The 27,085-nt window shown below is 47.4% G+C and overlaps 1 protein-coding gene across 1 annotated transcript; it reads right to left on the reverse strand.

Moving 5' to 3' along the window:
- Positions 1 to 533: 533 nt before the first annotated feature.
- Positions 534 to 26,814, reverse strand: LOC123350515 (butyrophilin-like protein 10). Its single transcript, XM_044989131.1, has 8 exons — positions 26,705 to 26,814; positions 22,163 to 22,272; positions 14,623 to 14,970; positions 11,709 to 11,792; positions 10,699 to 10,719; positions 9,614 to 9,694; positions 6,641 to 6,667; positions 534 to 577 (listed from the first exon to the last, which is right to left on the reverse strand). Exons 1-8 carry the CDS (start codon positions 26,812 to 26,814, stop codon positions 534 to 536), a joined length of 825 nt encoding a protein of 274 aa, XP_044845066.1.
- Between the last annotated feature and the right edge of the window lie 271 nt (positions 26,815 to 27,085).

Below are 27,085 nucleotides of genomic sequence, written 5' to 3' on the forward strand. Positions count from 1 at the left end.
TTTTAATTGAATGCCAAATTTCCATTCAAATACAGTTTGATACAAATCATAAGTAAAAATATATCATGTAGTAACTAAGAAATGCATCAATCACTATTTTTTAACATAAAAAATTTAAAATTTAAGAATTGGAATAAATATATGTTAAGTGCCTATACACAAATGCAAGAAGCCTGGGAAACAAGCAGGGAGAACTGGATGTCCTGGCACAGTCAAGGAATTATGATGTGATTGGAATAACAGAGACTTGGTGGGATAACTCACATGACTGGAGTACTGTCATGGATGGATTTAAACTGTTTGGGAAGGACAGGCAAGGCAGAAAAGATGGAGGAGTTCCACTGTATGTAAGAGAGCAGCATGATTGCTCAGAGCTGCAGTCTGAAACTGTAGAAAAACCTGAGAGTCTCTGGAGTAAGTTTAGAAGTGTGAGCAACAAGAGTGATGTCGTGGTGGGAGTCTGCTATAGACCACCAGACCAGGGGGATGAGCTGGATGAGGCTTTCTTCAGGCAACTAACAGAAGTTACTAGATCACAGGGCCTGGTTCTCATGGAGGACTTCAATCATCCCGATATCTGCTGGGAGAGCAATACCGCGGAGAACAGACAATCCAGGAAGTTTTTTGAAAGTGTAGGGGACAATTTCCTGGTGCAAATGCTAGAGGAACCAACTAGGGACAGAGCTCTTCTTGACCTGCTGCTCACAAACCAGGAAGAATTAGTAGGCAGAGAAAAGTGGATGGGAACCTGGGAGGCAGTGACCATGAGATGGATGAGTTTAGTATCCTGGCACAAGGAAGAAAGAAGAGCAGCAGAATGCAGACCTTGGACTTCAGAAAAGCAGACTTTGACTCCCTCGGGGAACTGATGGGCAGGATCCCCTGGGAGAATAAGATGAAGGGGAAAGGAGTCCAGGAGAGCTGACAGTTTTTTAAAGAATCCTTATTGAGGTTTCAGGAACAAACCATCCAGATGTGTAGAAAGAATAGTAAATATAGCAGGTGACCAGCTTGGCTTAACAGTGAAATCTTTGCTGACCTTAAACACAAAAAAAGAAGCTTACAAGAGGTGGAAGATTGGAAAAATGACCAGGGAAGAGTATAAAAATATTACTCAGGCATGCAGGAGTGAAATGAGGAAGGCCAAATCAGGTCCTCAAGGTGTCAATTTTGAAGCACTTGGAGGAAAGGAAAGTGATCGGGAACAGTCAGCATGGATTCACCAAGGGCTAGTCATGCCTGACTAACATAATTGCCTTCTATGATGAGATAACTAGCTCTGTGGATGAGGGGACAGTTGTGGATGTGTTATTCCTTGACTTTAGCAAAGCTTTTGGTACGGTCTCCCACAGTATCCTTTCCAGCAAATTAAAGAAGTGTGGGCTCGATGAATGGACTATAGGGTGGATAGAAAGCTGGCTAGATCATCAGGCTCAACGGGTAGTGACCAATGGCTCCATATCTCGCTGGCAGCCGGTATCAAGCAGAGTGCCCCAAGGGTCGGCCCTGGGGCCGGTTTTGTTCAATATCTTAATTAATGATCCGGAGGATGCTGTGGATTGCATCCTCAGCAAGTTTGCAGATGACACTAAACTGGGAGGAGTGGTAGATATGCTGGAGGGCAGGGATAGGACACAGAGGGACCTAGACAAATTAGAGGATTGGTCCAAAAGAAATCTAATAAGATTCAACAAGGACAAGTGCAGAGTCCTGCACTTAGGACGGAAGAATCCCATGCACTGCTACAGACTAGGGACTGAATGTCTAGGAAGCAGTTCTGCAGAAAAGGACCTAGAGATTACAGTGAACTAGAAGCTGGATATGAGTCCACAGTATGCCTTTATTGCCAAGAAGGCTAACAGCATTTTGGGCTGTATAAGTAGAAGCATTGTCAGCTGATCAAGGGATGTGATCGTTCCCCTCTATTCGGCATTGGTGAGGCCTCATCTGCAGTATTGTGTCCAGTTTTGGGCTCCACACTACAAGAAGGATGTGGAAAAATTGGAGAGAGTCCAGCGGAGGGCAACAAAAATGATTAGGGGGCTGGAGCACATGACTTCTGAGGAAAGGCTGAGGGAACTGGGATTGTTTAGTCTGCAGATGAGAAGAATGAGGGGGGATTTGAGAGCTGCCTTCAACCACCTGAAAGGGGGTTCCAAAGAGGATGGGTCTAGACTGTTCTCAGTGGTAGATGACAGAACAAGGAGTAATGGTCTCAAGTAGCAGTGGGGGAGGTTTAGGTTGGATATTAGGAAAAAACTTTCACTAGAAGTGTGGTGAAGCACTGGAATGGGTTACCTAGGGAGGTGGTGGAATCTCCCTCTTTAGAGCTTTTTAAGATCAGGTTTGTCAAAGTCCTGGCTGGGATGATTTAGTTGGTGATTGGTCTTGCTTTGAGCAGGGGATTAAACTAGATGACCTTCTGAGGTCCCTTCCAACCTTGTTATTCTATGATTCTATGATTCTATAATCAAGCTATTTAAATTAATGTATAGCTATAGTACATGCTCCGGAATAGTGACAAGAAGGATCAAATTTAGTATAAAAACTAGATATATATAGATGCAAATCAACATGTTTTAGTGGTTACAAATAAATAAGAATCAACTTTTCTTTAGGAAAATAACTAAGTACAAATACAAAACCAAGTAAAATTGATTATTTAAATCAAGGCTTCCTTATTTAAATCATGATTAAAAACAGGGATTTTGATACCTTTGATTAAAATCAATCCATCCCAAGAAGCACAGTGGGTTTTTTTCTTCTTCAGAAAAGACCAAATAAATAGAGCAGTCGTTCAGAAGTAGGTTTCCCGGACCTCTGCAGGGAGTGGGGTCTGCCCTGGGTTATGTGGGGGTCTGTCCCTTAAGGAGTACTGCAGTGGGACCTGAATGTGCCGGAAAAGTATTCTGGCACTTTTTTTGCATACAATGTATGACGTCCTTCAGACATTGTGACCTCTCACATACCATGCGTGAAAGATCATACTTCTGGGGGGCATTCCCACACTGATGGGGGCATTTTGGTACCACCAGTACTTGCCCATTCAGAACTACACCACAAAATAATGTTAGTTAAAATGAAAATAAGGCTGATGTGATAACTTGTAATGATTGCCGACTGTTTCTTTTTGGTTCCTTTGTGATTCTTATTTTAATTAGAAAACATATATTTTAAAATAATAAATTAACCTAACAGAATAACAATAGCAACATGAAATTTATGTATAAAAAATGAAAGTTGTCCAGGAAATTTAGTCAGATGCCAAAGGAATCCTTGGAGGAAAAAAGTTTGGGAACCACCGATATAGAGCACTAAAGGCAGCTAACAATACACATGCTTCCCCAATAATGTTTTTCCATGCAAGCAATTGTAGTAGCTGCTCCGGGGGGGTTTATGCAGTTGTGAATGGGAGGTAAGGTGGAGTGACTGTTCATTAGAGGGTGTCCATCACACAATGTATCTATGAAGATGTGTCCCATACAATAAGTTGCATTGACAACTCCAATTTATACTAATGAAAAGCAAAACATTTTGCATTTGCTTTCAAGAAATCTAGGGAAAGTGTAATGAACTCTACATATTATTGTGAGACAGAAATAGGTTTCTCATCTTTTTACATATAGATTTGAAATATCATATCTACCTTCTTCTGCACTGATGAGTGGCCCTTCAAAAGAAAGCAAAGCAACACAGAGAAGATTAGAATGTTTAATGGGAATATCACATATGAGCACTGACAATCTACATTGAATATTTATTGCAGCACTTTCATATTGTCCCCAGAAATATCCCTCTGCTATTATATGTTATGGACATATGGACCAGATCTTCAGATGGAATAAATTGGTGCAATGATATAGAAATGTGGGACTGGCATGGACCTTGAGAGATCAGCAAGTCCAATTCCCTGCACTAAGGCAGGGCCAAGTAAACCTAGACCATCACTGACAGCTTTTTGTCCAACCTGTTTTTAAAAACCTCCAGTGATGGGGACAATCTCCTTTGGAAGCTAATTCCAGAGCTTAATTAGTTTTAGAATTAGAAAGATTTTCCTAATATCTAACCTAAATCTCCCTTGCTGCAGATTAAGCCCATTGCTCCTGGTTCCACCTTCAGTGGAGATGAAGAACAATTGATCACCTCCTGTTTATAGCCGCCCTTAAAATCTTTGGAAACTATCAGATCCCTCCTCAGTCTTCTTTTCTCAAACTGAAGGTCAAGCCCGAAGCATTCAAAGTAATAAAGACTTGGTCTATGTTTTCCAAAAGTTCTTTATTGCAGAAACATCCCATGGTTGGATCTAGTCCCCACCCATGGCTGGTGTAGTGTTGCCTGTATGAGGTTAAGGTGTCATGAATAGGACAGGAATATAGCATAAACTGACCCTGAATTAATGAGAGACCTACTGTGTCACCTCCTGTGGCCAAGTTTTCAGAAGACTTCAGCACCCAACACAACCTTTGAAAATATGCACCCAAGTTACTTCTGTCTAGGATCAAGCATGATGACTAAGGATATGTCTACACTGCAATCAGGACGTGCAATAGGAGCATGTGTAGACATATCCAAACTAGCTAAAAATAGCAATGTAGTCATGGTGGTGTGGGAGGCTGCAGGGGCTAGACACCTGAGTAAAATTCCACCCAGGACCCTAGGCATGTACTAAGTAGCTCAGGTACACCTAAGTAAGCTGCATTGGGTGTGAAATGGGATGTATTGTAGCCCAGAATCCCCTGTAGACTGTGTACTACAAGTCCACCCTTGGGCATTCCCCTGACATCACAGTTTAGAGACAGCAGTATAGAGCTGCATGGGGCTATGCTGTGGCTGCACCAGGGGAATCCTTCCTTGGCCTATTGTAACTCAACCACAGTCATTGTATGTTGCCTTAGTAGTGCATGGGGGCCAGAATCAAGTGTCCTAATTTGAATACTTGGAGTGCATTTAATGCCAGATGTCTTCAGACTTGCCCATTTTCTGCCTGCACTGGCTATTGTTTACCTTGTGTTACTCTGTACTTATTTACCCCTCCCAGGATTCCAGGCATGTTCAGAGGCCTTTGCCTCTTGTGTCTGTCTCTTCCTCTCTCCCTCTCTCTGCTGGGACAGTTCATGGGAGGGAGAGTGTAACTGTCTCATTGAAACACACAATGTGGTACCTTTCTGAATCCAGTTTCTACCTGCTTTGCTGTTGGGACAGTGTGGCTATGCACTGACCCATACTAAGCCTCAATGTAAAGTCCAAATCTAACCCTTTAGGAGGAACAATGTTCTTAAAATATTGAGGGAAAATGTAATTTTAATGTCTCAAAAACAGCTGAGGGGATTTTTCCTAAAATTTCCAAAAAAGTATGGAACCAATTGGCTAATTCACTGGTTACATACACGTCTGGGAAATTAGTAGTCACAACAAATACTATTTTTCTGCTTACCAGAAAAATACAATTTGTTTCATATATATATATATATATATATATATATATATATATATATATATATATATATATATATATATATATTTGAATAAACATAAATAATTGGCAAAACTGTACATTGATCTGCCCCATTTGTTACCTTTTTCAGGATCTCTCCTTCTGTTTCCTATTAAAAAATAAAAGGCAGAGATAATATATGAAAACACCCACAGAGATACAAATAGGAATTACTCATTACTAAAACCCTACAGCCTTTAAATTCTAAAGCCCCATAGATAGGGAGTGGTGTGTGTTTATTAAACAGGATGTCAGTGTTATTCTATAGAAATCACCTAGCAGTGCATGGGGAGAGTTAAGTGCTGAAGAACGGGCTACACAAAAGCCAGCATTCGGTGAAGGGAAATGCTAGCCAACAGGAAATGCTGAGGAGAAGGGAGTGGCCAAAGTCCATTGAGGACCAACAGCCATGAGCCCTCTCTGAGAGCTACAGGTCTAAATCCCACCTTTTACTAACAGATCTATGTTCAAGTCCCTTCTCTGCCTGAGAGGAGAAGGGTGTGACCTTTGTCCCAGACTACCCCAGTGGTTACGACGCTCCCCTGAAAAGGGTTGTGGGGGAGACTAGAACCCAATGCTAACTCTCTGCTCCTGTCAGGTAGAAGAGGGAGTTGATCTGGGTGTCCAACATTTTGGGTGAGTAGTCCAACCAGTGAGCTGATGGCTATAAGGGCATTAGTGACACCTCCTCTTCTGGCATCATTTTGTGCAAGGCCTGGTCTGCTGGGCAATGCTTAGTCTGACTATCCTGCTGAGGCTTAGGTGTGATCTTAGGCACCTGGTCCCCTGGATTTAGGTGGCTTTGCATATGCCATCAGCAGAAATGTAGGCATCATGGGGACTTTTCCAATGGAAATACCGATATCAAGAGACTTTGGACAATTACAGGGTCAGGCAGTAGCAGAGAAAGGGTTTTGAGGATCTGAATTTTGGATGTAGGGATCTAAAGTGCCTCAACTCCTTTGTGAATTTAGCCTCAGGTCAGTAACTATAACCTCCTCTTTCCTAATTTAGCAAACTGCATCATGCAGAAAAAGAAATGTGTCTACACTAAGTGAGGGCATATATATATATATATATATATGTTATATTTGAATAAACATAAATACTTGGCAAAACTTTACATTGATCTGCCCCATTTATTACCTTTTTCAGGATCTGTACTTCTGTTTCCTAAAATAAAGTCAGAGATAATATATGAAAATACCCATGGCAATTACTCATTACCTAAAACCCTACAGCCTTAAAATTCTAAAGTCCCAGAGATAGGGAGTGATGTGTGTTTTTTAAACAGGATCTCAGTGTTATTCAATAGAAATCACCTAGCAGGGTAGTAAGTCTACTATATATTTTAAAATGAGCTGCACAAAGGACTGTGACTCAGCATTGCAAAACCTAATCTCTAGATGCCCTGCCTCCCAGTGCAGTGTACAACCTGGAGTTAGGCACCCACATTCCCTAACAATGCATGTGGAGAGTTAGGTGCCTAAGAATGGGCTACACAAAAGCCAGCATGCCGTGAAGCGAAATGCCTAAGCTAGCCAATAGGAAATGCTGAGGAGAAGGGAGTGGTCAAAGTCCACTAACTCTCTGCTCCTGTCAGGTAGAAGAGGGAGTTGAATCTGGGTGTCCAACATTTTGGGTGAGTGGTCCAACCAGCGAGCTGATGGCTATAAGGACGTTAGTGACACCTCCTCTTCTGGCATCATTTTGTGCAAGGCCTGGTCTGCTGGGCTATGGGCTTAATCTGACTATCCTGCTAAGTCTTTGGTGTGTGCTTAGGCACTTGTTCCCCTGGATTTAGGTGGCTTTGCATATGCCATCAGCAGAAACATAGGCATCATGGGGACTTTTCCAATGGAAATGCATGTGTTGAGAAACTTCAGACAATTACAGGGTCAGGCGGCAACAGAGAGGGGTTTTGAGGACCTGAATTTTGGATGTAGGCATCTAAAGTGCCTCAACACCTTTGATAATCTAGCCCCAGGTCGGTAGCTATAATCTCCTCTTTCCCGTCATTCAAAAAAAGAAACATCTGCACTACGTGAGGAAAGCCCTATATGGACATGGGTCACATGCACTGGCTCGGTACCTTGCTTGCCCTGACAAGAGTGCAGTGTGTGAGTCCTGATGAAAACACTTAAGGATACCCAGGCATTATGGCCCCAATCTCACATCCTTCGAGACACACCCTGATGCTGTGTGGAACAATTGCCAGGATCAAGGCCTCTGGTTGCACCAGTGTGTTTGGGATTCCTGGAACACCCATCCTCTAACACCAACTCTCCTCTTCCATCTCCCTGCTGTAGAATGTCCAGATGGGCTGTCACCGCCCCACACCACCACCACTCAAGAAAGGATTTCAGCAAGAGGATATTGCCCCACGGAGGCAACGTTAGGTCTCAGACACTGTGGGCATGTCTACACTATAAACTTAAGTCGACCTATATTAGGTCATTTTATAGCCACCATCGCAATTACTGCAGTGGTTCATGTCCACATGACCCTCCTTCAGTCGGTGGTGCATGTCCTCACCATGAGCTCTTCCACTGACCTAGGAGGGACAGTGTGGGGAGCTGAGAGCCTGAGCTCTTAGCTCAGCTCTCTGCCGGGAGCCCAGCTACCCGAGGGTCCCTGCCAGCTGCCTGCTTCCAACTCTCCATCCTGCTGTGAGCCCGGTGGCTCTCCCCGCCCCCCCGCCCCGGTTTCGCAAGCCCTGCCGGAAGCACGGCAGCCTCCTGGGCATTGGCTGCTCACTCCCCACCAGGAGCACAGCTGCCTCCTGGCTTCCCGCCAGCTGCCCTCCCGCACCTGCTCTCAGTTCCATGCTCCCCACTGGAAGCCCAGCTTCCCCCAATCCCTGCTCTCTGCTCTGCAGTGCCCCCCCCCCCCACTTTCGGCTCCATGCTCCCCAATGGGATTGTGGCAATTGCCTGGGCTCTCACCTCCCCACTCCCTGCTGTGAATGGGACAATTGCCAGGACTCCCGATGGGGAACCTGGGAGCCTCGGTGCAGCCAGGTTCCCACCAGGAAGTGGGGAGCTGGGGCCTCTGGAGCAATCAAGCTCTGGGCAGGAAGTGAAGAGCCTGGGCAACAGCCTGGCTGGGAGCAGGGAACGGGGAATGGGGGGGCGGGTGAAGCCTGTCTTGGAGCAGGGAGCCCAAGCAGCAGCCCAGCTGGGAGCGGGAGGACTTTCTTGTCAATTTAATGGAACTGCCTACATGGACACTAGTATCAGAGGGGTAGCCGTGTTAGTCTGGTTGTGTAGAAGCAGCTTCTACATGGACACTGCCTCACCCTAACTAAATCTACATAATCCCTATGCCTGTCGTGGAGGTGGAGTTATTATCTCAGAGTAGTAGGGCACTTACAACAGCCGAGCAAGTCTGTGGTGTGTACACCAATGTAGTTAGGTTGACATAAGCTGCCTTATGTCAACCTAACTGTATAGTGTAGACCATGGTTAAGGGGGAGCTGGCTTTGTACCTGACATTATTGTCAGTGTTAGAAGAAACCTTGCCCTACCCCTTCCCCGAAGCATAGGGTTTACCACAGGAAATACCATCGGATATATGCTGAAATTCCTCCTGGTCTTGGAGCACCCTATCAATTGGGTATGGGGAGATGTTATTTTCCTGGGCTTGCTTTGTAAAATGAGGTCTCCTTTCTCCTTTGCTCAGGGTGGGGGTGGGATGGAATTTAAATCTGGATCCAGAGACAAATTTCATGGTTTGTCTGTCTATAATGCACTGAACCAAAATAATGGAGCCCAACACCCACAAATATGTGAGGGGCTGAGTCAAAAAGTGGTTCCAATTCTTGAGCCTGTTTCTAGTAATAATTTATACCATTTGCAAGTGGTGGGCCAAAGACTGCAGCCCCTCCTCACCAAATATTCCCCTTGATGCCAAGAAATAAAGAGGAATGCATTATTTTGTTTAGATCAGAAGTAGCCTATCTGTCACATACATTATTTACACAGTATCAGAGGGGTAGCCGTGTTAGTCTGGATCTGTAAAAGATGCCACAAGACTCTTTGCTGCATTATTTACATAGAATTTGGTTGTATACGATAAATATGAAGAAAGTCTAGAAATGTAGAAGGAAAATTTTCCTACTGCAACAACAGTAAATGAGGAATATGATCCCGATGACGATCATGACCAGGAGTAGAGCTAAGATAGCCGTAACCATTTTTTCTGTAGAACAAGACAAAAAAAAAAAGGTAATTAGTTACTGAAAATATCCCACACATAGATTTGTGCTGATCCAGAAGTGCCTTTCCATTTTAAAGACAGAGAACAATTCTAGGTTGTTTGGGGTCTTTTGTTGTATGTGATTTCTGGAAGCACAATTTAAATTATTTGATAAATGAATTGGACAAAATGGATACAGACCCGGCAAGATTTCAAAACAAACAAACACTGCCCTCCACTGGACTCTCACCAATTTGTCCGCATTCTTTCCATAGTGGGTGCCCAAAACTGGATGGAATACTCCAGATGTGGCCTCACCAGTGCCGAATAGAGGGGAATAATCACTTCCCTAGATCTGCAGGCAATACTCCCATTAATGCAGCCAATATGCTGTTACCCTTCTTGGCAACAAGGGCACACTGCTGACTCATATCCATTTTCTCGTCCATTGTAATTCCCAGGTCCTTTTCTGCAGAACTGCTGCTTAGCCAGTCGGTCCCCAGACTGTAGCATTGCATGGGATTATTCTGTCCTAAATGCAGGACTCTGCACTTGTACTTGTTGAACCTCATCAGATTTCTTTTGGCCCAATTCTCCAATTTGTCAAGGTCACTCTGGACCCTATCCCTACCCTCCAGCATATCTACCTCTCCCCGCAGCTTAGTGTCATCTGTGAACTTGCTGAGGGTGCAATCCATGCCATCATCCAGATCATTAATAAAGATGTTGAACAAAACTGGCCTCAGGACTTACCCCTGGGGTACTCCGCTTGATACCACCTGCTAACTAGACGTTGAGCCGTTGATCACTACCCGTTAAGCCCGACAATCTACCAGCTTTCTATCCATCTTATAATCCATTCATCCAATCTATACTTTTCAAACTTGCTGGCAAGAATACCGTGGGAAACCGTATCAAAAGCTTTGCTAAAATCAAGATATATCATAATCTATCATAATAAACATTTTGGGGTGACTGAAAGTAGAGAATAAAGAATACAGACTTACCAGTGCTCTTCTCACAGGTTTCTGGGGGGGAAAAAGAAAGAAAATGTTTTACACATTGTTTCCTCAAAACTGTGCATTCATATATGTGCCCTGGGGTGGGAAATAGATCAGATGCCCCAGTGAGGGAGAGAGTGCCCACATTGTACTAATCAAATAATTTCCATTGTGACAAATGATTATTTCCTCTACCTTGTAAGAATCATGGTGTCTGTTTCCTATAGAGAAAGGGTGAGATTTTTTGTGTACTTTAGCTAATCACGTCTTTTCTTTTATGTGTTTTGGCAAATGGTGTGATAGGAAAGTGCATTGTGTTTAAGGGAGTATTGTTTTAAGAAAACAAGAAAAGACCCTACACACATGCTAACCAGCTTCCCGGAGTTACCCTGACGTCACTGGGAGTTGTGGGTTCTTAGCACCTCACGTGCCTCAGGCCCGTGTAAACTAGGGTTGGGGGATCACACCGTCCATAGTTTATGCAGGCTGAGATCATTGCATGCACCAGGGGCTCCTTGCATCTCTTCATCCCCACACAACTCCCTGTGGGACCCCATCCCATTCCCCTCTATTTCAGAGACTCCCTGCAGCCACCTAACCTTTCCCATGCAAGGGAATCTGTGTGTCCCTCCATCCGCTCTGTCCCCAAGTCAAGTGCCCCATGGGCCCTGCATGCTGGAGGTCCTCTGTGCAGCCCCTTGCCCTTCTCCTCACATACATCCCCATTCCCACCTTCCTATCCCCACAGTCTTATTCTCCTTTCTCTCTTCTTTTCTCTCTCTTTCAGGCTAGACAGCACAAGCTGTACACAAGAATTCTTCTCTCAACCTAGTTTTCACCTCTCAGGGAGATGGATTCACTACAGTGACGGGAGAACCCCTTCTGTTGCTGTAGTGTGTGTCTAGACTGAAGTTCCCCAATGGTTCTTACCTTTTATTATTATTATATTACTCATAATCTATCATAATAAATATGTTGGTGTTATTGAAAGTAGACAACAAAGAATGCAGACTTACCAGTGCTCTTCTCAGGGGTTTCTGGGAGGGAAAATCTTACTCTCTTCTTTCCTTTCTCTCTTAGCATTTCACCATTTTTAAATTCTATTGGGACATAGGGCAAAGATGAGATGGGGGAGTTGTTATGCTGAAAGGTGTTATTTATGCCATCAACTGGTTCTTTGATCTACAGACAATTATAGAAGTGGTTGAACGTTCTATGCTAGCTCTGCTATCCAAGTGCTAGGCGATCCATGTGTCCTCCATTTGCCCTTTCCAGTGTTCAGATTTCCCCCAACATTGACAGGGTTCTGCCCACTGATATCTAGAACACTCCCTGAAATTCTGGAATTCATTGGATGCAGCATTCAAAAATTGTTATATTACATCTATTAACACAGAGGCCTGAAACTCTACGTTACGCTAAAGAATAGTTAACCAAGACTGCCATGTATCTTTGCAAAGTTAGGCTAAGAGAGATAATACAAATGTTAGCAAAAAGAATTAACATGAACATCTGCAAATTCTGCCATCTCACTGTTCACCTCCTTTCCCAGATCATTTATGAAGATGTTGAACAGCACAGGTCCCCGTACAGATCCTTGGCTGAACCCACTATTTACCGCTCTCCCTTCTGAAAACTGAACACTTCTTCCTTCCCTTTCTTTCCTGTCTTTCAACCAGTTACTAATCTATGAGAGGACCTTCCCTCTTATCCCATAATGGGTTACTTTGCTTAAGAGCCTTTGGTGAGAGACCTTGTCTAAGGCTTTCTGAAAATCTAACTATACTGTATCCACTGCATCACCTTTGTCCACATGTTGACTCCCTCAAAGAATTGATGAGGTATGAGTGCCCTTTACAAAAGCTGCATTGACTCTTCCCCAAGTGTCTGAGAATTCTGCACTTTGCTATAGTTTCAACCAATTTGCCTGGTACTGAAGTTAGACTTACCAGCCTGTAAATGCCCAGGATCACCTCTGAAGTCTTTTTTTAAATAAAAGTGTTGCTACATTAGCTATCGGCCAGTCATCTGTTACAAGCTGTTCTGTATAACACAGCTGATTTGTCCAGTTTCCTCTCCCAGGGTTGTGATATGGCTCAGAACACTGTACAGAAATTCATGATCCTGCTCTGTTTTGGTCACAGGCTGCAGATCCTGCCCATTCTTTGTAACCCAGTGGAATTAAGGTTTGGGGAACCACCCTGATGACCTGCAGGCTAAGTCAATCCCCTGGTCCTGGGGACCCAGCACATCAATGGACATAGAAGCAACAGCTAAAGCAAGAAGAGAGATATTCAGAAGGGACTATTTTCAGGGAAACAGCATTGTCCCTTTGTTATGGCTTTATTTTTAACTCAGGGCACTGTTCCAATTTCTGTGTTTTTCCTGCTGGAGTTCAAAGAAATTGTCCACCTGCTTCTTCAGGGGATTTCAAGTCATGGCGAGTTAGGTTGACCCAGCTATATTGCTCAGGGGGGTGAAAAATCCACACCCTTGAGCAGTGATGAGCTGTCAAAATCTTAACAACCGGTTCCCTATAAAAAGTTCTGATTTAAAGGGGGGGAGTGGGAGAGGGGCCAGGGCGGGGGGAACACATACTTGTGGGGCTGGGGGCCCCTGCAGGGCCTTGGGAAAATTTCCCCACTTGCCCCCCGGCGGCCCTGGAGCTTGCAGCCCCCCCTTACCTTGCCAGCAACTCGAAGCAGCAGGACGACTCAGGAGCTCAGCTGAGCTGCCCAGCTGCTGGCCATGCTGCGGCTCTGCGGGGTGGAGGAAGCGGGAAAGGGCCCAGGGGAGACATCCTCATGGGGGCAGGGGCCCCCAAAGGGCCCAGGCCAATTGCCACACTTGCCCCCTCCCCTCCCCTCTGGCCAGCCCTGGAGCTTGCAGAAGCCCTCCTCCCCACGCCACCACCACCACCTTGCCAAGCCTCAGCCTCCCCATCTGGGAATCCTGGGAGCAACAGGATGGTCCAGCCCATGGACTGGAGTTCTTTGCCCACCCCCTGTCCCTTTAACAACCGGTTCTCCACGGAGGTCTAATTTTACCAACCGGTTCTTGGGAACCGGTGGGAACCGGCCCTTGAGTGATGCAGTTAAGCCAACCTAACCGCAGTATAGAACCCCTCCTGTCGCTGTAGTGTGAGTCTACACTGAAGTCCAGATAAACACTTAGACAGGGACCTCAGTGGGCTGGGCCTGTTTCTCCACTCCCTAGTCCCTGCACTTGGGTCAAGGATGGAAGAGAGAAAGGCCTTTAACCCACCTTCACTCTCTCTCTATTCAGTGGCCAGGTAGGGCCTGCCCAGCCCCCTGGTGTAAGTTAGAGCAGCTGGTCCCCAAGGGCCGTGGTAAGCAGAGGATATCCATGGTGCATTGTGCTCTGCCCAGGTGCCTAACACATCCTAATCTGTCCTTCTGTTGGAGGCTGGGTACTGAATGGGTGCAGAGCCATTAAGCCAGCCAGAGACCTGCCCAGGGCCTATTCTCAAGGGCCCATTTCTGTCCACTTTAAGACCCCTTTACAATACCAGTGCAGCATATGGAGTCTTTGGTGTGACTGAAAACCAGGCCCAGTGTTTCATACTCTCTGCGTTTAGGGCTCAGTTGCCCCGTACAGGCACAGTTTAGAGTAAGGGGCCGGTGAGGAGTTGTCGTACACCACAGCGCCTAGGTGTACACAGGCTGCTATATACAGCTTGCAGCCCCTTGCAGAGATTGGTGGAAACTCCACGGGCTGGTTCATGTAGGGCAGAGCTATGGGCCTGCCTCCTGCTCAGCACCCTCAGGGCACTGTGAGGGACAGGGACTGGAGTTCTGCCTGGCCTTTATACAGGTTGCAGAGAGGGACAAGGCTCCTTCTTCCCTCTCCACATGGCACATCTACATCTTGGACAGGCAAAATCTGACCAGGCCCAATGAAATCACCAACCTGAAATTTTAAGCTTGGTTGCAGCAGCATCGCTCCACTCGTTAGACTTCACAATGCAGATGTATATTCCACGATCAGCTGGTTGGACATTCTTCAGCTTTAAAGACACATTCCCAGAGGTGAATGCATCCTTCAACAGCACAGTCCGGCCCTGGTATTTCTGTCCTGGCACATCCTTGCCTGTTTGGGCTCTGTATTCATAGACACTCTCTATATGTGTCTGAATAATTTTCTTCCACTGCACTTCCATATTGTCCGGCTGTGTCCTGGTGGAGATCTGGCAGGGTAAGACCACATCCTGGCCGATGATCCCCGTGACAGCTGGGGACGAGATGACTTCAAAACTCTCTGAAAGAAGCAAACTTAAATGAGGGAGTGTCCATGATGCAACTGGAGGTGTGACTGCAGTTCAGTAGATATGCCAGTGCTAGCTTGAATCTAGCTAGCCTTGTTAAAAAGAGCAATGAACACATGGGGCATGGACATTAGCTGTATAAGCTCTCCTGGAACTCTAGATACATACTCACATTCCTAACTCACAGAGGGGTTCATGCTGCTGTGTCTTCCAGGCTAGCGAGATTCAGGATAGCAGAGGTATTCCTACCTTAGTTGCAATCAGTCCTCCGGCTACAGTGTAATCGTACCCTGGTGTCTGTAATAGTCATGAATTCCAAGTGGTGAGGTAGGAATCTATCTTCATAAATTAAAGAGTAATAAGGATATAAGATTATTCTTGATGTAAGCAGAGTCAGGATGAGCTCTACCCTGACATTTGGTGCAGGGCCGCCCAGAGGGGGGGGCAAAGGGGGCAATTTGCCCCTGGCCCCGGGCTCCGCAGGGGCCCCCAAGAGAAGAGCAGAGGCTCCGCCTCCGCCCGTCTCCTGGAGCCTCAGCGCATCAAGTGCCGAGTCTCCGGCCGAGCCTCTGAGCCCCACCCCGCTCAGAGCCGCATGGTGAGGGGGCGGGGCTGGGAGCTCCGCTCCCTCCGCTCGGTGTGGAGCTCCCAGCCCCGCCCCCTCACCACGTGGCTCTGAGCGGGACGGAGCTCAGGCCCCACCGGCCACACGCTGCCGCTGTTCCGGCGAGGCGCTGAGACTCCGGGCGAGGAGGGAGCCGGGGGTAAGAGGCTGGGGCCGGGGCGGGGGCCGGGGGGGGGAAGCGGGACCCGCCGCCACCGCCGAAGCGCAGCCCGGTCTTCGGCGGCGGGGGGCCCCTTCTGTTCCAGGACCCGCCGCCGAAGACCCGCGGCGGGGGCCCCCCTCGCCGAATTACCGCCGAAGACCGGGCTGCGCTTCGGCGGCGGATTCCGCTTCGGCGGTAATTCGGCGGCGGGGGGCTCCGGCCGCGGGTCTTCGGGGCGGATCCCGGAACGGAAGGGCCCCCCGCCGCCGAAGACCCTGGGCCCCCGGAATCCTCTGGGCGGCCCTGATTTGGTGGTGAATTGTGGTGAGTTGTGCAAAAGAACTTCAGGGGCTGATCTTGTTTGCACAGGCACATCCACCCCACCTGGCATGAGCCCACAGCTGCCCGAAATGGTCACTTTGGCTGCTATGGGATCCCCAGTTTCATTTTTATTGGGGCAGGAAGAATAAAGTGTTGTTACTCTGATTATGTGAATCAAGGCCAGTGGAACTGTTTTATGATGGAGGGACTCACCATCAACTAAGTACCACTTGCTATACAAGGGACATGGGTTCCAAAACCCAGTGAACTGGGAGAGGCTGGTGATGGGTATTTGATGGTATGGTATGTTTGAGGGCCTGAAACACCAACTGCACCACCTTCTCTCTCTACTGTTGAATATCAGAGCTAATTTTGATTCCATTAGGAGTCTAGTTAGAGGCTGCTGAGCTGAATTCACTTTGGCCCAATGGTGCACCTGCACTGGGGCTCCCCTATTACAAGCGGAAATCAGTAAGAGCTAAAATCACTGAGTGCTGTGTTAACTAGTGTGTGGGGTGGGAGGGGCTGAAGATCTATTGCTAAGTGGCTGGCAGAGTGGAGCAGTTTGTGGGAAGGTTGGTGTGGCTTGCCGGACAGCTGATGGAGAAGAGTTGAGCAGTTTGTGGGACAGCTGGAGTGGCTCATGGGACGGCTGGTGGAGCAGAGCAGCTGGCAGAGTGGAGCAGTTCATGGGATGGCTGGTGGAGTGGAGCGGCTCACGGTGAAGGGTGCAGCAGAACCCCATGGAAAGGTGTGGCAGTCAGCCTCGGACCACGTAAGGTGCCCTTTAAGGACCCCCCCACATTTCCACCCAGGAGTGGGGGGGTAAAACTCTGCAAATAACTTTTTGAACTCTGGTGCTGCATTGACCAGGGACAGAGAATTTTGGGTTGTTGGACTTTTGGGACTTTGGGTGATCTTTTGGGTTGCTGGACTTAAGACTCTGCTCATGGTTTGTGTTATGAATCCTGTTTGTGGAGTTTCCCCAACATAATGCCACATTGTTTCCCTTCTTTATTAAAAGGATTTTGTTACACTCAGACTCTGTGCTTGTGAGAAGGGAAGTATTGCCTCTTAGAGGCGCCCGAAGGCGCTATGTAATTGTCCCAGGTCACTGGGTGGGGGCTCGAGCCGGTTTTGCATTGTGTTATTGAAACGGAACCCCTAGATACTGAACCCGGCCCTAGTTGCTGCCAACTCAGATGGGCAGAAGGGTTACATTATTATTAAAAACCTTAGCTTCCCAGATGATACTGATCTCATAGCATTGACCAAGGCAGATTTACAGAGAATTACTGGTAAGTTAGACCAGGAAAGTAGAAACTTTGGACTAGGCATCAGCACAGGGAAGACAAAAATTATGGCAATTGGAAGAAGACAAGAAGAAGAGGTAAAGATCAAAGTCAGAGACAAAGAACTAGAAGAAGTGGGAAAATGGTGCATCTTTATGACAAGTATCAAAGATAGGGAATTGTGAAAATGATATAACAAGAAAACTGCACCATATCTGGAAAGCTAAAGACATGTTTGTAACAAAGAAGCTCAGAATGTATGAGACAAGGGCTTTGCTGATACCGCTGCGGAGGATGGAATGAATCATAGAATCATAGAATCTCAGGGTTGGAAGGGACCTCAGGAGGTCATCTAGTCCAACCCCCTGCTCAAAGCAGGACCAAACCCAACTAAATCATCCCAGCCAGGGCTTTGTCAAGCCTGACCTTAAAAACCTCTAAGGAAGGAGATTCCACTACCTCCCTAGGTAACCCATTCCAGTTCTTCACCACCCTACTAGTGAAAAAGTTTTTCCTAATATCCAGCCTAAACCTCCCCCACTGCAACTTGAGACCATTACTCCTTGTTCTGTCATCTTCTACCACTGAGAACAGTCTAGATCCATCCTCTTTGGAACCCCCTTTCAGGTAGTTGAAAGCAGCTATCAAATCCCCCCTCATTCTTCTCTTCTGCAGACTAAACAATCCCAGTTCCCTCAGCCTCTCCTCATAAGTCATGTGCTCCAGTCCCCTAATCATTTTTGTTGCCCTCCGCTGGACTCTCTCCAATTTATCCACATCCTTCTTGTAGTGTGGGGCCCAAAACTGGACACAGTACTCCAAATGAGGCCTCACCAGTGCTGAGTAGAGGGGAATGATCACATCCCTCGATCTGCTGGAAATGCCCCTACTTATACAACCCAAAATGCCATTAGCCTTCTTGGCAACAAGGGCACACTGTTGACTCATATTCAGCTTTTCGTCCACTGTAACCCCTAGGTCCTTTTCTGCAGAACTGCTGCCCAGCCATTCGGTCCCTAGTCTGTAGCAGTGCATGGGATTCTTCCGTCCTAAGTGCAGGACTCTGCACTTGTCCTAGTTGAACCTCATCATATTTCTTTTGGCCCAATCCTCTAATTTGTCTAGGTCCCTCTGTATCCTAGCCCTACCCTCCAGCGTATCAACCACTCCTCCCAGTTTAGTGTCATCTGCAAACTTGCTAAGGGTGCAGTCCACACCATCCTCCAGATCGTTAATGAAGATATTGAATAAAACCGGGCCCAGCACCGACCCCTGGGGCACTCCACTTGATACCGGCTGTCAACTAGACATGGAACCATTGATCACTACCCGTTGAGCCCGACCATCTAGCCAGTTTTCTAGCCACCTTACTGTCCATTCATCCAGCCCATACTTCTTTAACTTGCTGGCAAGAATACTGTGGGAGACTGTATCAAAAGCTTTGCTAAAGTCCAGAAATAGTACATGCACTGCTTTCCCCTCATCCACAGAGCCGGTTATCTCGTCATAGAAGGCAATTAGGTTAGTCAGGCATGACTTGCCCTTGGTGAATCCATGCTGACTGTTCCTGATCACTTTCCCTTCCTTTAAGTGGTTCAGGATTGATTCCTTGAGGACCTGTTCCATGATTTTTCCAGGGACTGAGGTGAGACTGACTGGCCTGTAGTTCCCTGGATCTTCCTTCTTCCCTTTTTTGAAGATGGGCACTACATTAGCTTTTTTACAGTCATCCGGGACCTCCCCCGATCGCCATGATTTTTCAAAGATAATGGCCAATGGCTCTGCAATCTCATTGGCCAACTCCTTCAGCACCCTCGGATGCAGCGCATCCGGCCCCATGGACTTGTGCTCGTCCAGCTTTCCTAAATAGCCCCGAACTACTTCTTTCTCCACAGAGAGCTGGTCACCTCCTCCCCATACCGTGCTGCAGAGTGCAGCTGTCTGGGAGCTGACCTTGTCTGTGAAGACAGAGGCAAAAAAAGCATTGAGTACACTAGCTTTCTCCACATCCTCTGTCACTAGGTTCCCTCCCTCATTCAGCAAGGGGCCCACACTTTCCTTGACTGTCTTCTTGTTGCTAAATACCTGAAGAAACACTTCTTGTTACTCCTAACATCTCCGGTTAGCTGCAACTCCAAGTGTGATTTGGCCTTCCTAATTTCACTCCTGCATGCCTGAACAATACTTTTATACTCCTCCCTGGTTATTTGTCCAATTTTCCACTTCTTGTAAGCTGTTCTTTTGTGTTTAAGATGAGCAAGGATTTCACTGTTAAGCCAAGCTGGTCGCCTGCCATATTTACTTTTCTTCCTACACATCGGGATGGTTTGTTCCTGCAACCTCAATAAGGTTTATTTGAAATACAGCCAGCTTTCCTCGACTCCTTTCCCCGTCATGTTATTCTCCCAGGGGACCTTGCCCATCAGTTCCCTGAGGGAGTCGAAGTCTGCTTTTCTGAAGTCCAGGGTCTCTGTTCTACTGCTTTCCCTTTTTCCTTGTGTCAGGATCCTGAACTCGACCATCTCATGGTCACTGCCTCCCAGGTTCCCATCCACTATTGCTTCCTCTACTATTTCTTCCCTGTTTGTGAGCAGCAGGTCAAGAAGAGCTTTTCCCCTAGTTGGTTCCTCCAGCACTTGCACCAGGAAATTGTCCCCTACACTTTCCAGAAACTTCCTAGATTGTCTGTGCACCGCTGTATTGCTCTCCCAGCAGATATCGGGGTGATTAAAGTCACCCATGAGAACCAGGGCCTGTGATCTAGCAACTTCTGTTAGTTGCTGGAAGAAAGCCTCGTCCACCTCATCCCCCTGGTCCGGTGGTCTGTAGCAGACTCCCACCACGACATTACCCTTGTTGTTCATACTTCTAAATTTAATCCAGAGACTCTCAGGTTTTTCTGCAGTTTCATACTGGAGCTCTGAGCAGTCATACTGCTCTCTTACGTACAACGCAACTCCCCCACCTTTTCTGCCCTGCCTGTCCTTCCTGAACAGTTTATATCCAATGCTGGAGTATGAGACAAGCCAACTCATGGAAGATATTGCCTGCAGAAATGAACAGGCTGGAGGGAATACAGATTGTTTCTAGACTGCAGAAAATAAAAAGTGAAGTGATAAGAAAATGGGTAAGGCAAGAACCAACCGTGTTCCAGAAGATTCACGAAGGATAACTGTGATGATTTGATATGTGTCAGGAATGGGCCTGAAAAGGATACTATGTACAGTGATACATGCCAGAGTGCAAGGAACTAGAAATAGAGAAAGATTGAGAATACATTGGGTAGAAAAGTTTTAAAAACAAACGATGCTGTGAAGCTGGTTAAAGACTGAAAGTGGTGGAAAGATGTCACTCAGCCCCAATCATAGCCGATGGGCTGAGAGATGGGAGTCAGAGAACAATGAAGTTCAGTTTTGTTATTGCACCATTGGAGTACAAGACATTGTATAATTGATCAAATGTGCCAAATAATTAACAAGAGCCTCCCTGGGCGATTCCAGGCCTACGAGAGCTTGTTGAAAAATGTTAAGACATGTTTCAAAAAATGTAGAAAAAAATCTTTTTTTTTTTTCAATGTGAAACAATTCAAATTTTCCCTATGTTTTGATTAAAGAGAAGATTTTTTGTTTGTTTTTGGGGGGGAAGCAGCATCAGTGTTTTTTCTCACTTTTCTCCTTTTTCCCTTATAAAATAGGAAATAAGAGGAGGGAATGGAGGAAGGGGAAAAAGAGGTCTGTTGAAAGATGATTTTTTTTTCAGGAAATGGTCATTGTGGGGAAAAGGACATTTTCCTATTGAAAAAAGAAGTTTCAAATGAAAATGTCAACCCTCTGTATGCCCTGATTCCAGCCATCAGCCACCAGCGCAACCTTCCATATCAGGGGTGGCCAACCTGTAGTTTGGTAGCCGCATGTGGCTCTTCAGAGGTTAATATGCGGCTCCTTGCATAGGCAATGACTCTGAGGCTGGAGATACAGATGCTAACTTTCCAGTGTGCTGTGCGGTGCTCACTGCTCAACCCCCTGCTCTGCCCCAGGTTCTGCCACTACTCGGCCCTTTCCACCATTCCCTCGCTTCTCCCCCCTCCCCACCAGAGTCTCCTGTGCACTGCAAACCAGCTGATTGTGGCGGGCAGGAGGCATGGGGAGGGAGGGGGAGGTGCTGATTGGCGGGGCTGCTGGTGGGTGGGAGGTATTCGGGACTGGAGGGGGGCAGCGGATGGGGGGCTGCTGACCAATTACTATGGCTCTTTAACAATGTTCATTGGTAAATACTGGCTCCTTCTCAGGTTCAGGTTGGCCACCCCTGCTCAAAATATAAACAGAACAAGATGCAATTTCCACTAGTGCAGCATGTCGTTTTAAGCTGGGATAAGTTCAACCAAGCCAAATTGTGTTTTTACTTTTCTACACTAAAGGCTTTGCACTGGTCACCTTTCTCTGATGGCTAGAGTTGGGGCAGATTCCCAGAGCTCACAAGTAGCACAGCTCCACCTCGTCCTGACTGCAGGTCCATGATGAGCTCAGCATCTCACTGGAGAAACCAGGGCTAATAACGGCTCTGAAACTGCAAGGTGCTGAGAACCTGCTGTGAGATGCTGAGCTCAGTAGGAGCTGAGAGCACCCAGATGCTTCCAGGACCATATCCTCAATGTCTCCTGAATCACCTGTTTGTATCTCAGTAACACAAACAAAATCATTTTCTCTGCTGAAACACAGATACCAGCAGGGGTTTTGTGCAGATTTCAGCATCTTCCCCCAGGGATTCTGTGCTGCAGAGATGTGTTTTATGGACAATGCTTTTACCTGAAAAGGGAATTGTTGCTAGGAGTATGGCACAGAACAAGCAGCTGGAGAGCTGTTCCCGTAGCTCCATGCCTCTGGTAGCTGCGGTGGGAAGAGTCACAGGGCCTGATCTGAAATGAGAACAGCAATCAAAATAGACACAGATGCTCAGAAATACAAGACAACTGATTTCTCATTATTCCCTCTTGAAATTCCCCAGGCTGATCCTTCCCTTCCTTCTCCGGTGTCACTGTATGATGCAGGGAAAGCTGAACAATATGGGAAGGTGTCACTGTGTCCCGCCAGCATGGGGGTGAATATGTGTGTGGTGAGATCATGTGAGAACCTTTGTCGTGGTGAAAGGGCCATTCACTATCATAGTCCTAGTGCTCAGGAAGTGCATGGCCATGTGATTGCAACTCCACTGCTGCTCAAGCATGACACAGCGCCCACCCTTCTCCAGGGCTGCTGGAGGCACTGACTCTCCCTGAGGCACAATGGGCCAGAGACGCAGGGAATGTCCAGGCTGCAGTCATTGCCTGTGAGCTCTTTAATCTCGCTAGCTCCAGTCCTGCAGCAGCACAAGCGTCAATCCAGGCTGCATGAACCAGCCCAGAACCCAGGATAATTAATCCCAGGACTAGCCAGTGGTGCTGCAGCTTCACCGCTCCACTCCAGGAACTGAGCTAGTGAGATTAAAGCTAGCTCAGGCATGTCCCCTTGAGCTGTAGTCACACCCAGTGACTGTGGCATAACCATATGCTTAGCTGTACCCAGTTCCACTTGGACAAACTTTGGTGATGTGGCAGTGGGGAGAACAGTTCAGTTCTTTGCCAGCTCTGGGGGGTTTCCTAGCTATCGCCCCAAAGGGCCCTTACAGCCAATCAGTTTAACTGGAGTTCTGTAATGCTCAAGACATGTCAGTTCATGCCCCTATGCCATACACTGGGCCGACTCTAGCATTTTTGCCACCCTAAGCAAAAAAAAAAAAAAAAGCAGCGATCGCGATGAGCGGCAGGTCCTTCGTTCTGAGAGGGAGTGACAGCTCCGCCACCGAATTGCTGCCGAAAGCCCGGACGTGCCACTCCCCTCTTCATTGGACGCCCCAGGCACCTGCTTGCAAGGCTGGTGCCTGGAGCCGGCCCTGTGGATTGGTATCCTACACCATGAACAGTCCTAAGGAATGCAATGGCTAAGGCCTGGTCTACACTATGATTTTAGGTCAAATTTAGCAGCATCACCCTGATTTAAGCCTGGACCCGTGCACACAACAAAGCCCTTTTTTTCTACTTAAAGGGCTCTTTAAATCGATTTCTTTACTCCACCTCCGACGAGGGGATTAGTGCTCAAATCGGCCTTTCCGGGTCGAATTTGGGGTAGTGTGGATGCAATTCGACAGTATTGGCCTCCGGGAGTTATCCCAGAGTGCTCCATTGTGACCGCTCTGGACAGCACTCTCAACTCAGATGCACTGGCCAGGTAGACAGGAAAAGGGCATGAAGGACAGAGTCCATAACAAGGATGCATAGCAGTGCTGCGTGAAAATTAAGGAGCTAAGGCAAGCCTACCACAAAACCAGACAGGCAAACAGAAGGTTCGGGGCAGAGCTGCAGACATGCCGCTTCTACGCTGAGCTGCCTGCCATGCCAAGGGGTGCAGCCATCACTACCCCAACCCTGTGCTTTGACTCCATCAATGGAGAATCACGCAACACGGAAGCGGGTTTGGGGATGAGGAAGATGATGATGAAGACATTGAAGACAGCTCACAGCAAGGAAGCAGAGAAACCGGTTTCCCTAACAGCCAGGATATGTTTATCACCCTGGACCTGGAGCCAGTAACCCCCAAACCCACCCAAGGCAGGCTCCCGGACCCTGAAGGAGGACAAGGGACCTCTGGTGAGTATACCTTTGTAAATATTACACATGGTTTAAAAGCAAGCGTGTTTAATGATTAATTTGCCCTGGCATTCGCGGCCAATACAGCTACTGGAAAAGTCTATTAACGTGTCTGGGGATGGAGCGGAAATCCTCCAGCGACATCTCCATAAAGCTTCCTCGATATACTCCCAAAGCCTTTCCAAAAGGTTTCTGGGGAGTGTTGCCTTATTCCATTCGCCATGGTAGGACACTTTACCATGCCATGCCAGTAGCACGTAGTCTGGAATCATTGCATAACAAAGCCTGACAGCGTATTGTCCCGGTGTTTGCTGGCATAAAGACAACATCCATTCCTTATCCCTCTTTTTTATCCACAGGAGAGTGATATCATTCACGGTCACCTGGTTGAAATAGGGTGATTTTATTAAGGGGACATTCAGAGGTGCCCGTTCCTGCTCGGCTGAACAGAAATGTTCCCTGCTGTTAGCCACATGGTGGGGGAAAGGGGGAAGTGATCATCCCAGAGAACTGGCGGGGGTGTGGGAGGGTTGGGTTTGTGCTGCACGTTAACCTGGAAACCGTGGCCCCTCCTTTTAAATTGCCATCCCGTTTTAAATGACAAACCCAATGTCCGCTTGGTATGGGAAATGAGGGCGCTGCTGTTTGAATCCATTCCCACATGTTATGAAGGCTAAAGAAGCCAAAAGACTGTGGCTTACCATGGCTGCCTGCAAGCTGAATTCTGTTGCCTGGCACTGTGTGAGTGATCTCTCACACCAAACCCGCAGGCCCTCAATATAAGAGGAAAAATGCGACCTTGTAACGAAAGCACATGTGCTGTGTAATGTGAACAGAAAGGTTTAACGTGAAAGGGTGTACCCATTGTTTTCTAAAATGTGTCTTTTTAACTACCACCTCTTCCTTTTCCTCCAGCAGCTGCAAATGTTTCTCCTTCGCAGAGGCTAGTGAAGATTAGAAGGCAAAAAAAGCACACTCAGGACGACATGTTGGAGCATCAAACTGATATGCTCTAGCGTATGGTTGAGCTGCAGGAAAGGCAGCAGGAGCACAGACCGTCGCTACAGCCCCTGTGTAACCAACAGCCCTCTTCCCCAAGTCCCATAGCCTCCTCACCCAGATGCCCAAGAACGCGGTGGGGGGGCCTCTGGCCACTCAGCCACTCCACCCCAGAGGATTACCCAAGCAACAGAAGGCTGTCCTTCAATAAGTTTTAAAGTTTTAAAGTGCAGTGTGTCCTTGTCCTTCCCTCCTCCCCCACCCCACCCGATGCTTCCCTACTCCCCCCACCCCTCCCGGGCTACCTTGGCAGTTATCCCCCTATTTGTGTGATGAATTAATGAAGAATCATGAATGTGAATTAACAATGACATTATTGCCTCTGCAAGTGGTGATTGAAGGGGGGAAGGGAGGGTGGCTAGCTTACAGGGAAGTAGAGTGAACCGGGGAGGGTGGGGAAGGGGTTCATCAAGGACAAACAAACAGAACTTTCACACCGTAGCCTGGCCAGTCACGAAACTGGTTTTCAAAGCTTCTTTGATGTGCACCGCGCCCTGCTGTGCTCTTCTAACCGCCCTGGTGTCTGGCTGCGTGTAATCAGCGGCCAGGTGATTTGCCTCAACCTCCCACCCCACCATAAATGTCTCCCCCTTACTCTCACAGATATTGTGGAGCGCACAGCAAGCAGTAATAACAATGGGAATATTGGTTTCGCTGAGGCCTATCCGAGTCAGTAAACTGCGCCAGCGCGCTTTTAAATGTCCAAATGCACATTCTACCACCATTCTGCACTTGCTCAGCCTAAAGTTGAACGGCTCCTGATTACTGTCCAGGCTGCCTGTTATGGCTTCATGAGCCATGGCATCAAGGGGTAGGGTCTCCAAGGATAACTATAGGCATTTCAACATCCCCAATGGTTATTTTCTGGTCTGGAAAGAAAGTCCCTTCCTGCAGCTTTTGAAACAGACTAGAGTTCCTGAAGACACGAGCATCATGTACCTTTCCCAGCCATCCCACTTTGATGTTAGTGAAACGTCCCTTGTGATCCACCAGTGCTTGCATCAGCATTGAAAAGTACCCCTTGCGGTTTATGTACTCGCTGGCTTGGTGCTCCGGTGCCAAGATAGGGATATGGGTTCTGTCTATCGCCCCACAACAGTTAGGGAATCCCATTGCAGCAAAGCCATCCACTGTGACCTGCACGTTTCCCAGAGTCACTACCCTTGATATCAGCAGCTCTTTTATTGTGTTGGCTACTTGGATCACAGCAGCCCCCACAGATCTGCCAACTCCAAATTGATTCCTGACTGACCGGTAGCTGTCTGGCATTGCAAGCTTCCACAGGGCTATCGCCGCTCTCTTCTCAACTGTGAGGGCTGTTCTCATCTTGGTATTCTGGCGCTTCAGGGCAGGGGAAAGCAAGTCACAAAGTTCCATGAAAGTGCCCTTATGCATGGGAAAGTTTTGCAGCCACTGGGAATTGTCCCACACCTGCAACACTATGCGATCCCACCAGTCTGTACTTGTTTCCCGGGCCCAGAATTGGCGTTCTACGGCATGAACCTTCCCCATTAACACCATGATTTGCACATTGCTGGGAGGTCTATGTGAGAGGTCTATGTCCATGTCTATTTCCTCATCACTCTCATCATCGCGCTGCCGTCACCTCCTCCCCTGGTTTTGCTTTAGCAGGTTCTGGCTCTGCATATACTCCAGGATAATGTGCGTGGTGTTTAAAGTGCTCATAATTGCTGTGGTTTTCTGGGCGGGCTCCATGATCCCAGTGCTATGGCGTCTGGGCTGAAAAATGGTGCAAAATGATTGTCTGCCGTTGCTTTCACGGCAGGGAGGGAGGGAGTGGGGGCCTGACGACATGTAGCCAGAATCACCACGACACTGTTTTTCTCCCATCAGTCATTGGGATCTCAACCCAGAATTCCAATGGGCAGCGGAGACTGTGGGAACTGTGGGATAGCTACCCACAGCTACCCATGGTGCAACACTCCGGAAGTCGACGCTAGCCTCAGTACTGTGGACGCAGTCTGCC

The sequence above is a fragment of the Mauremys mutica genome, chromosome 15 (genome assembly GCF_020497125.1).
Source record: "Mauremys mutica isolate MM-2020 ecotype Southern chromosome 15, ASM2049712v1, whole genome shotgun sequence".
Classification (NCBI taxonomy): domain Eukaryota; kingdom Metazoa; phylum Chordata; order Testudines; family Geoemydidae; genus Mauremys; species Mauremys mutica.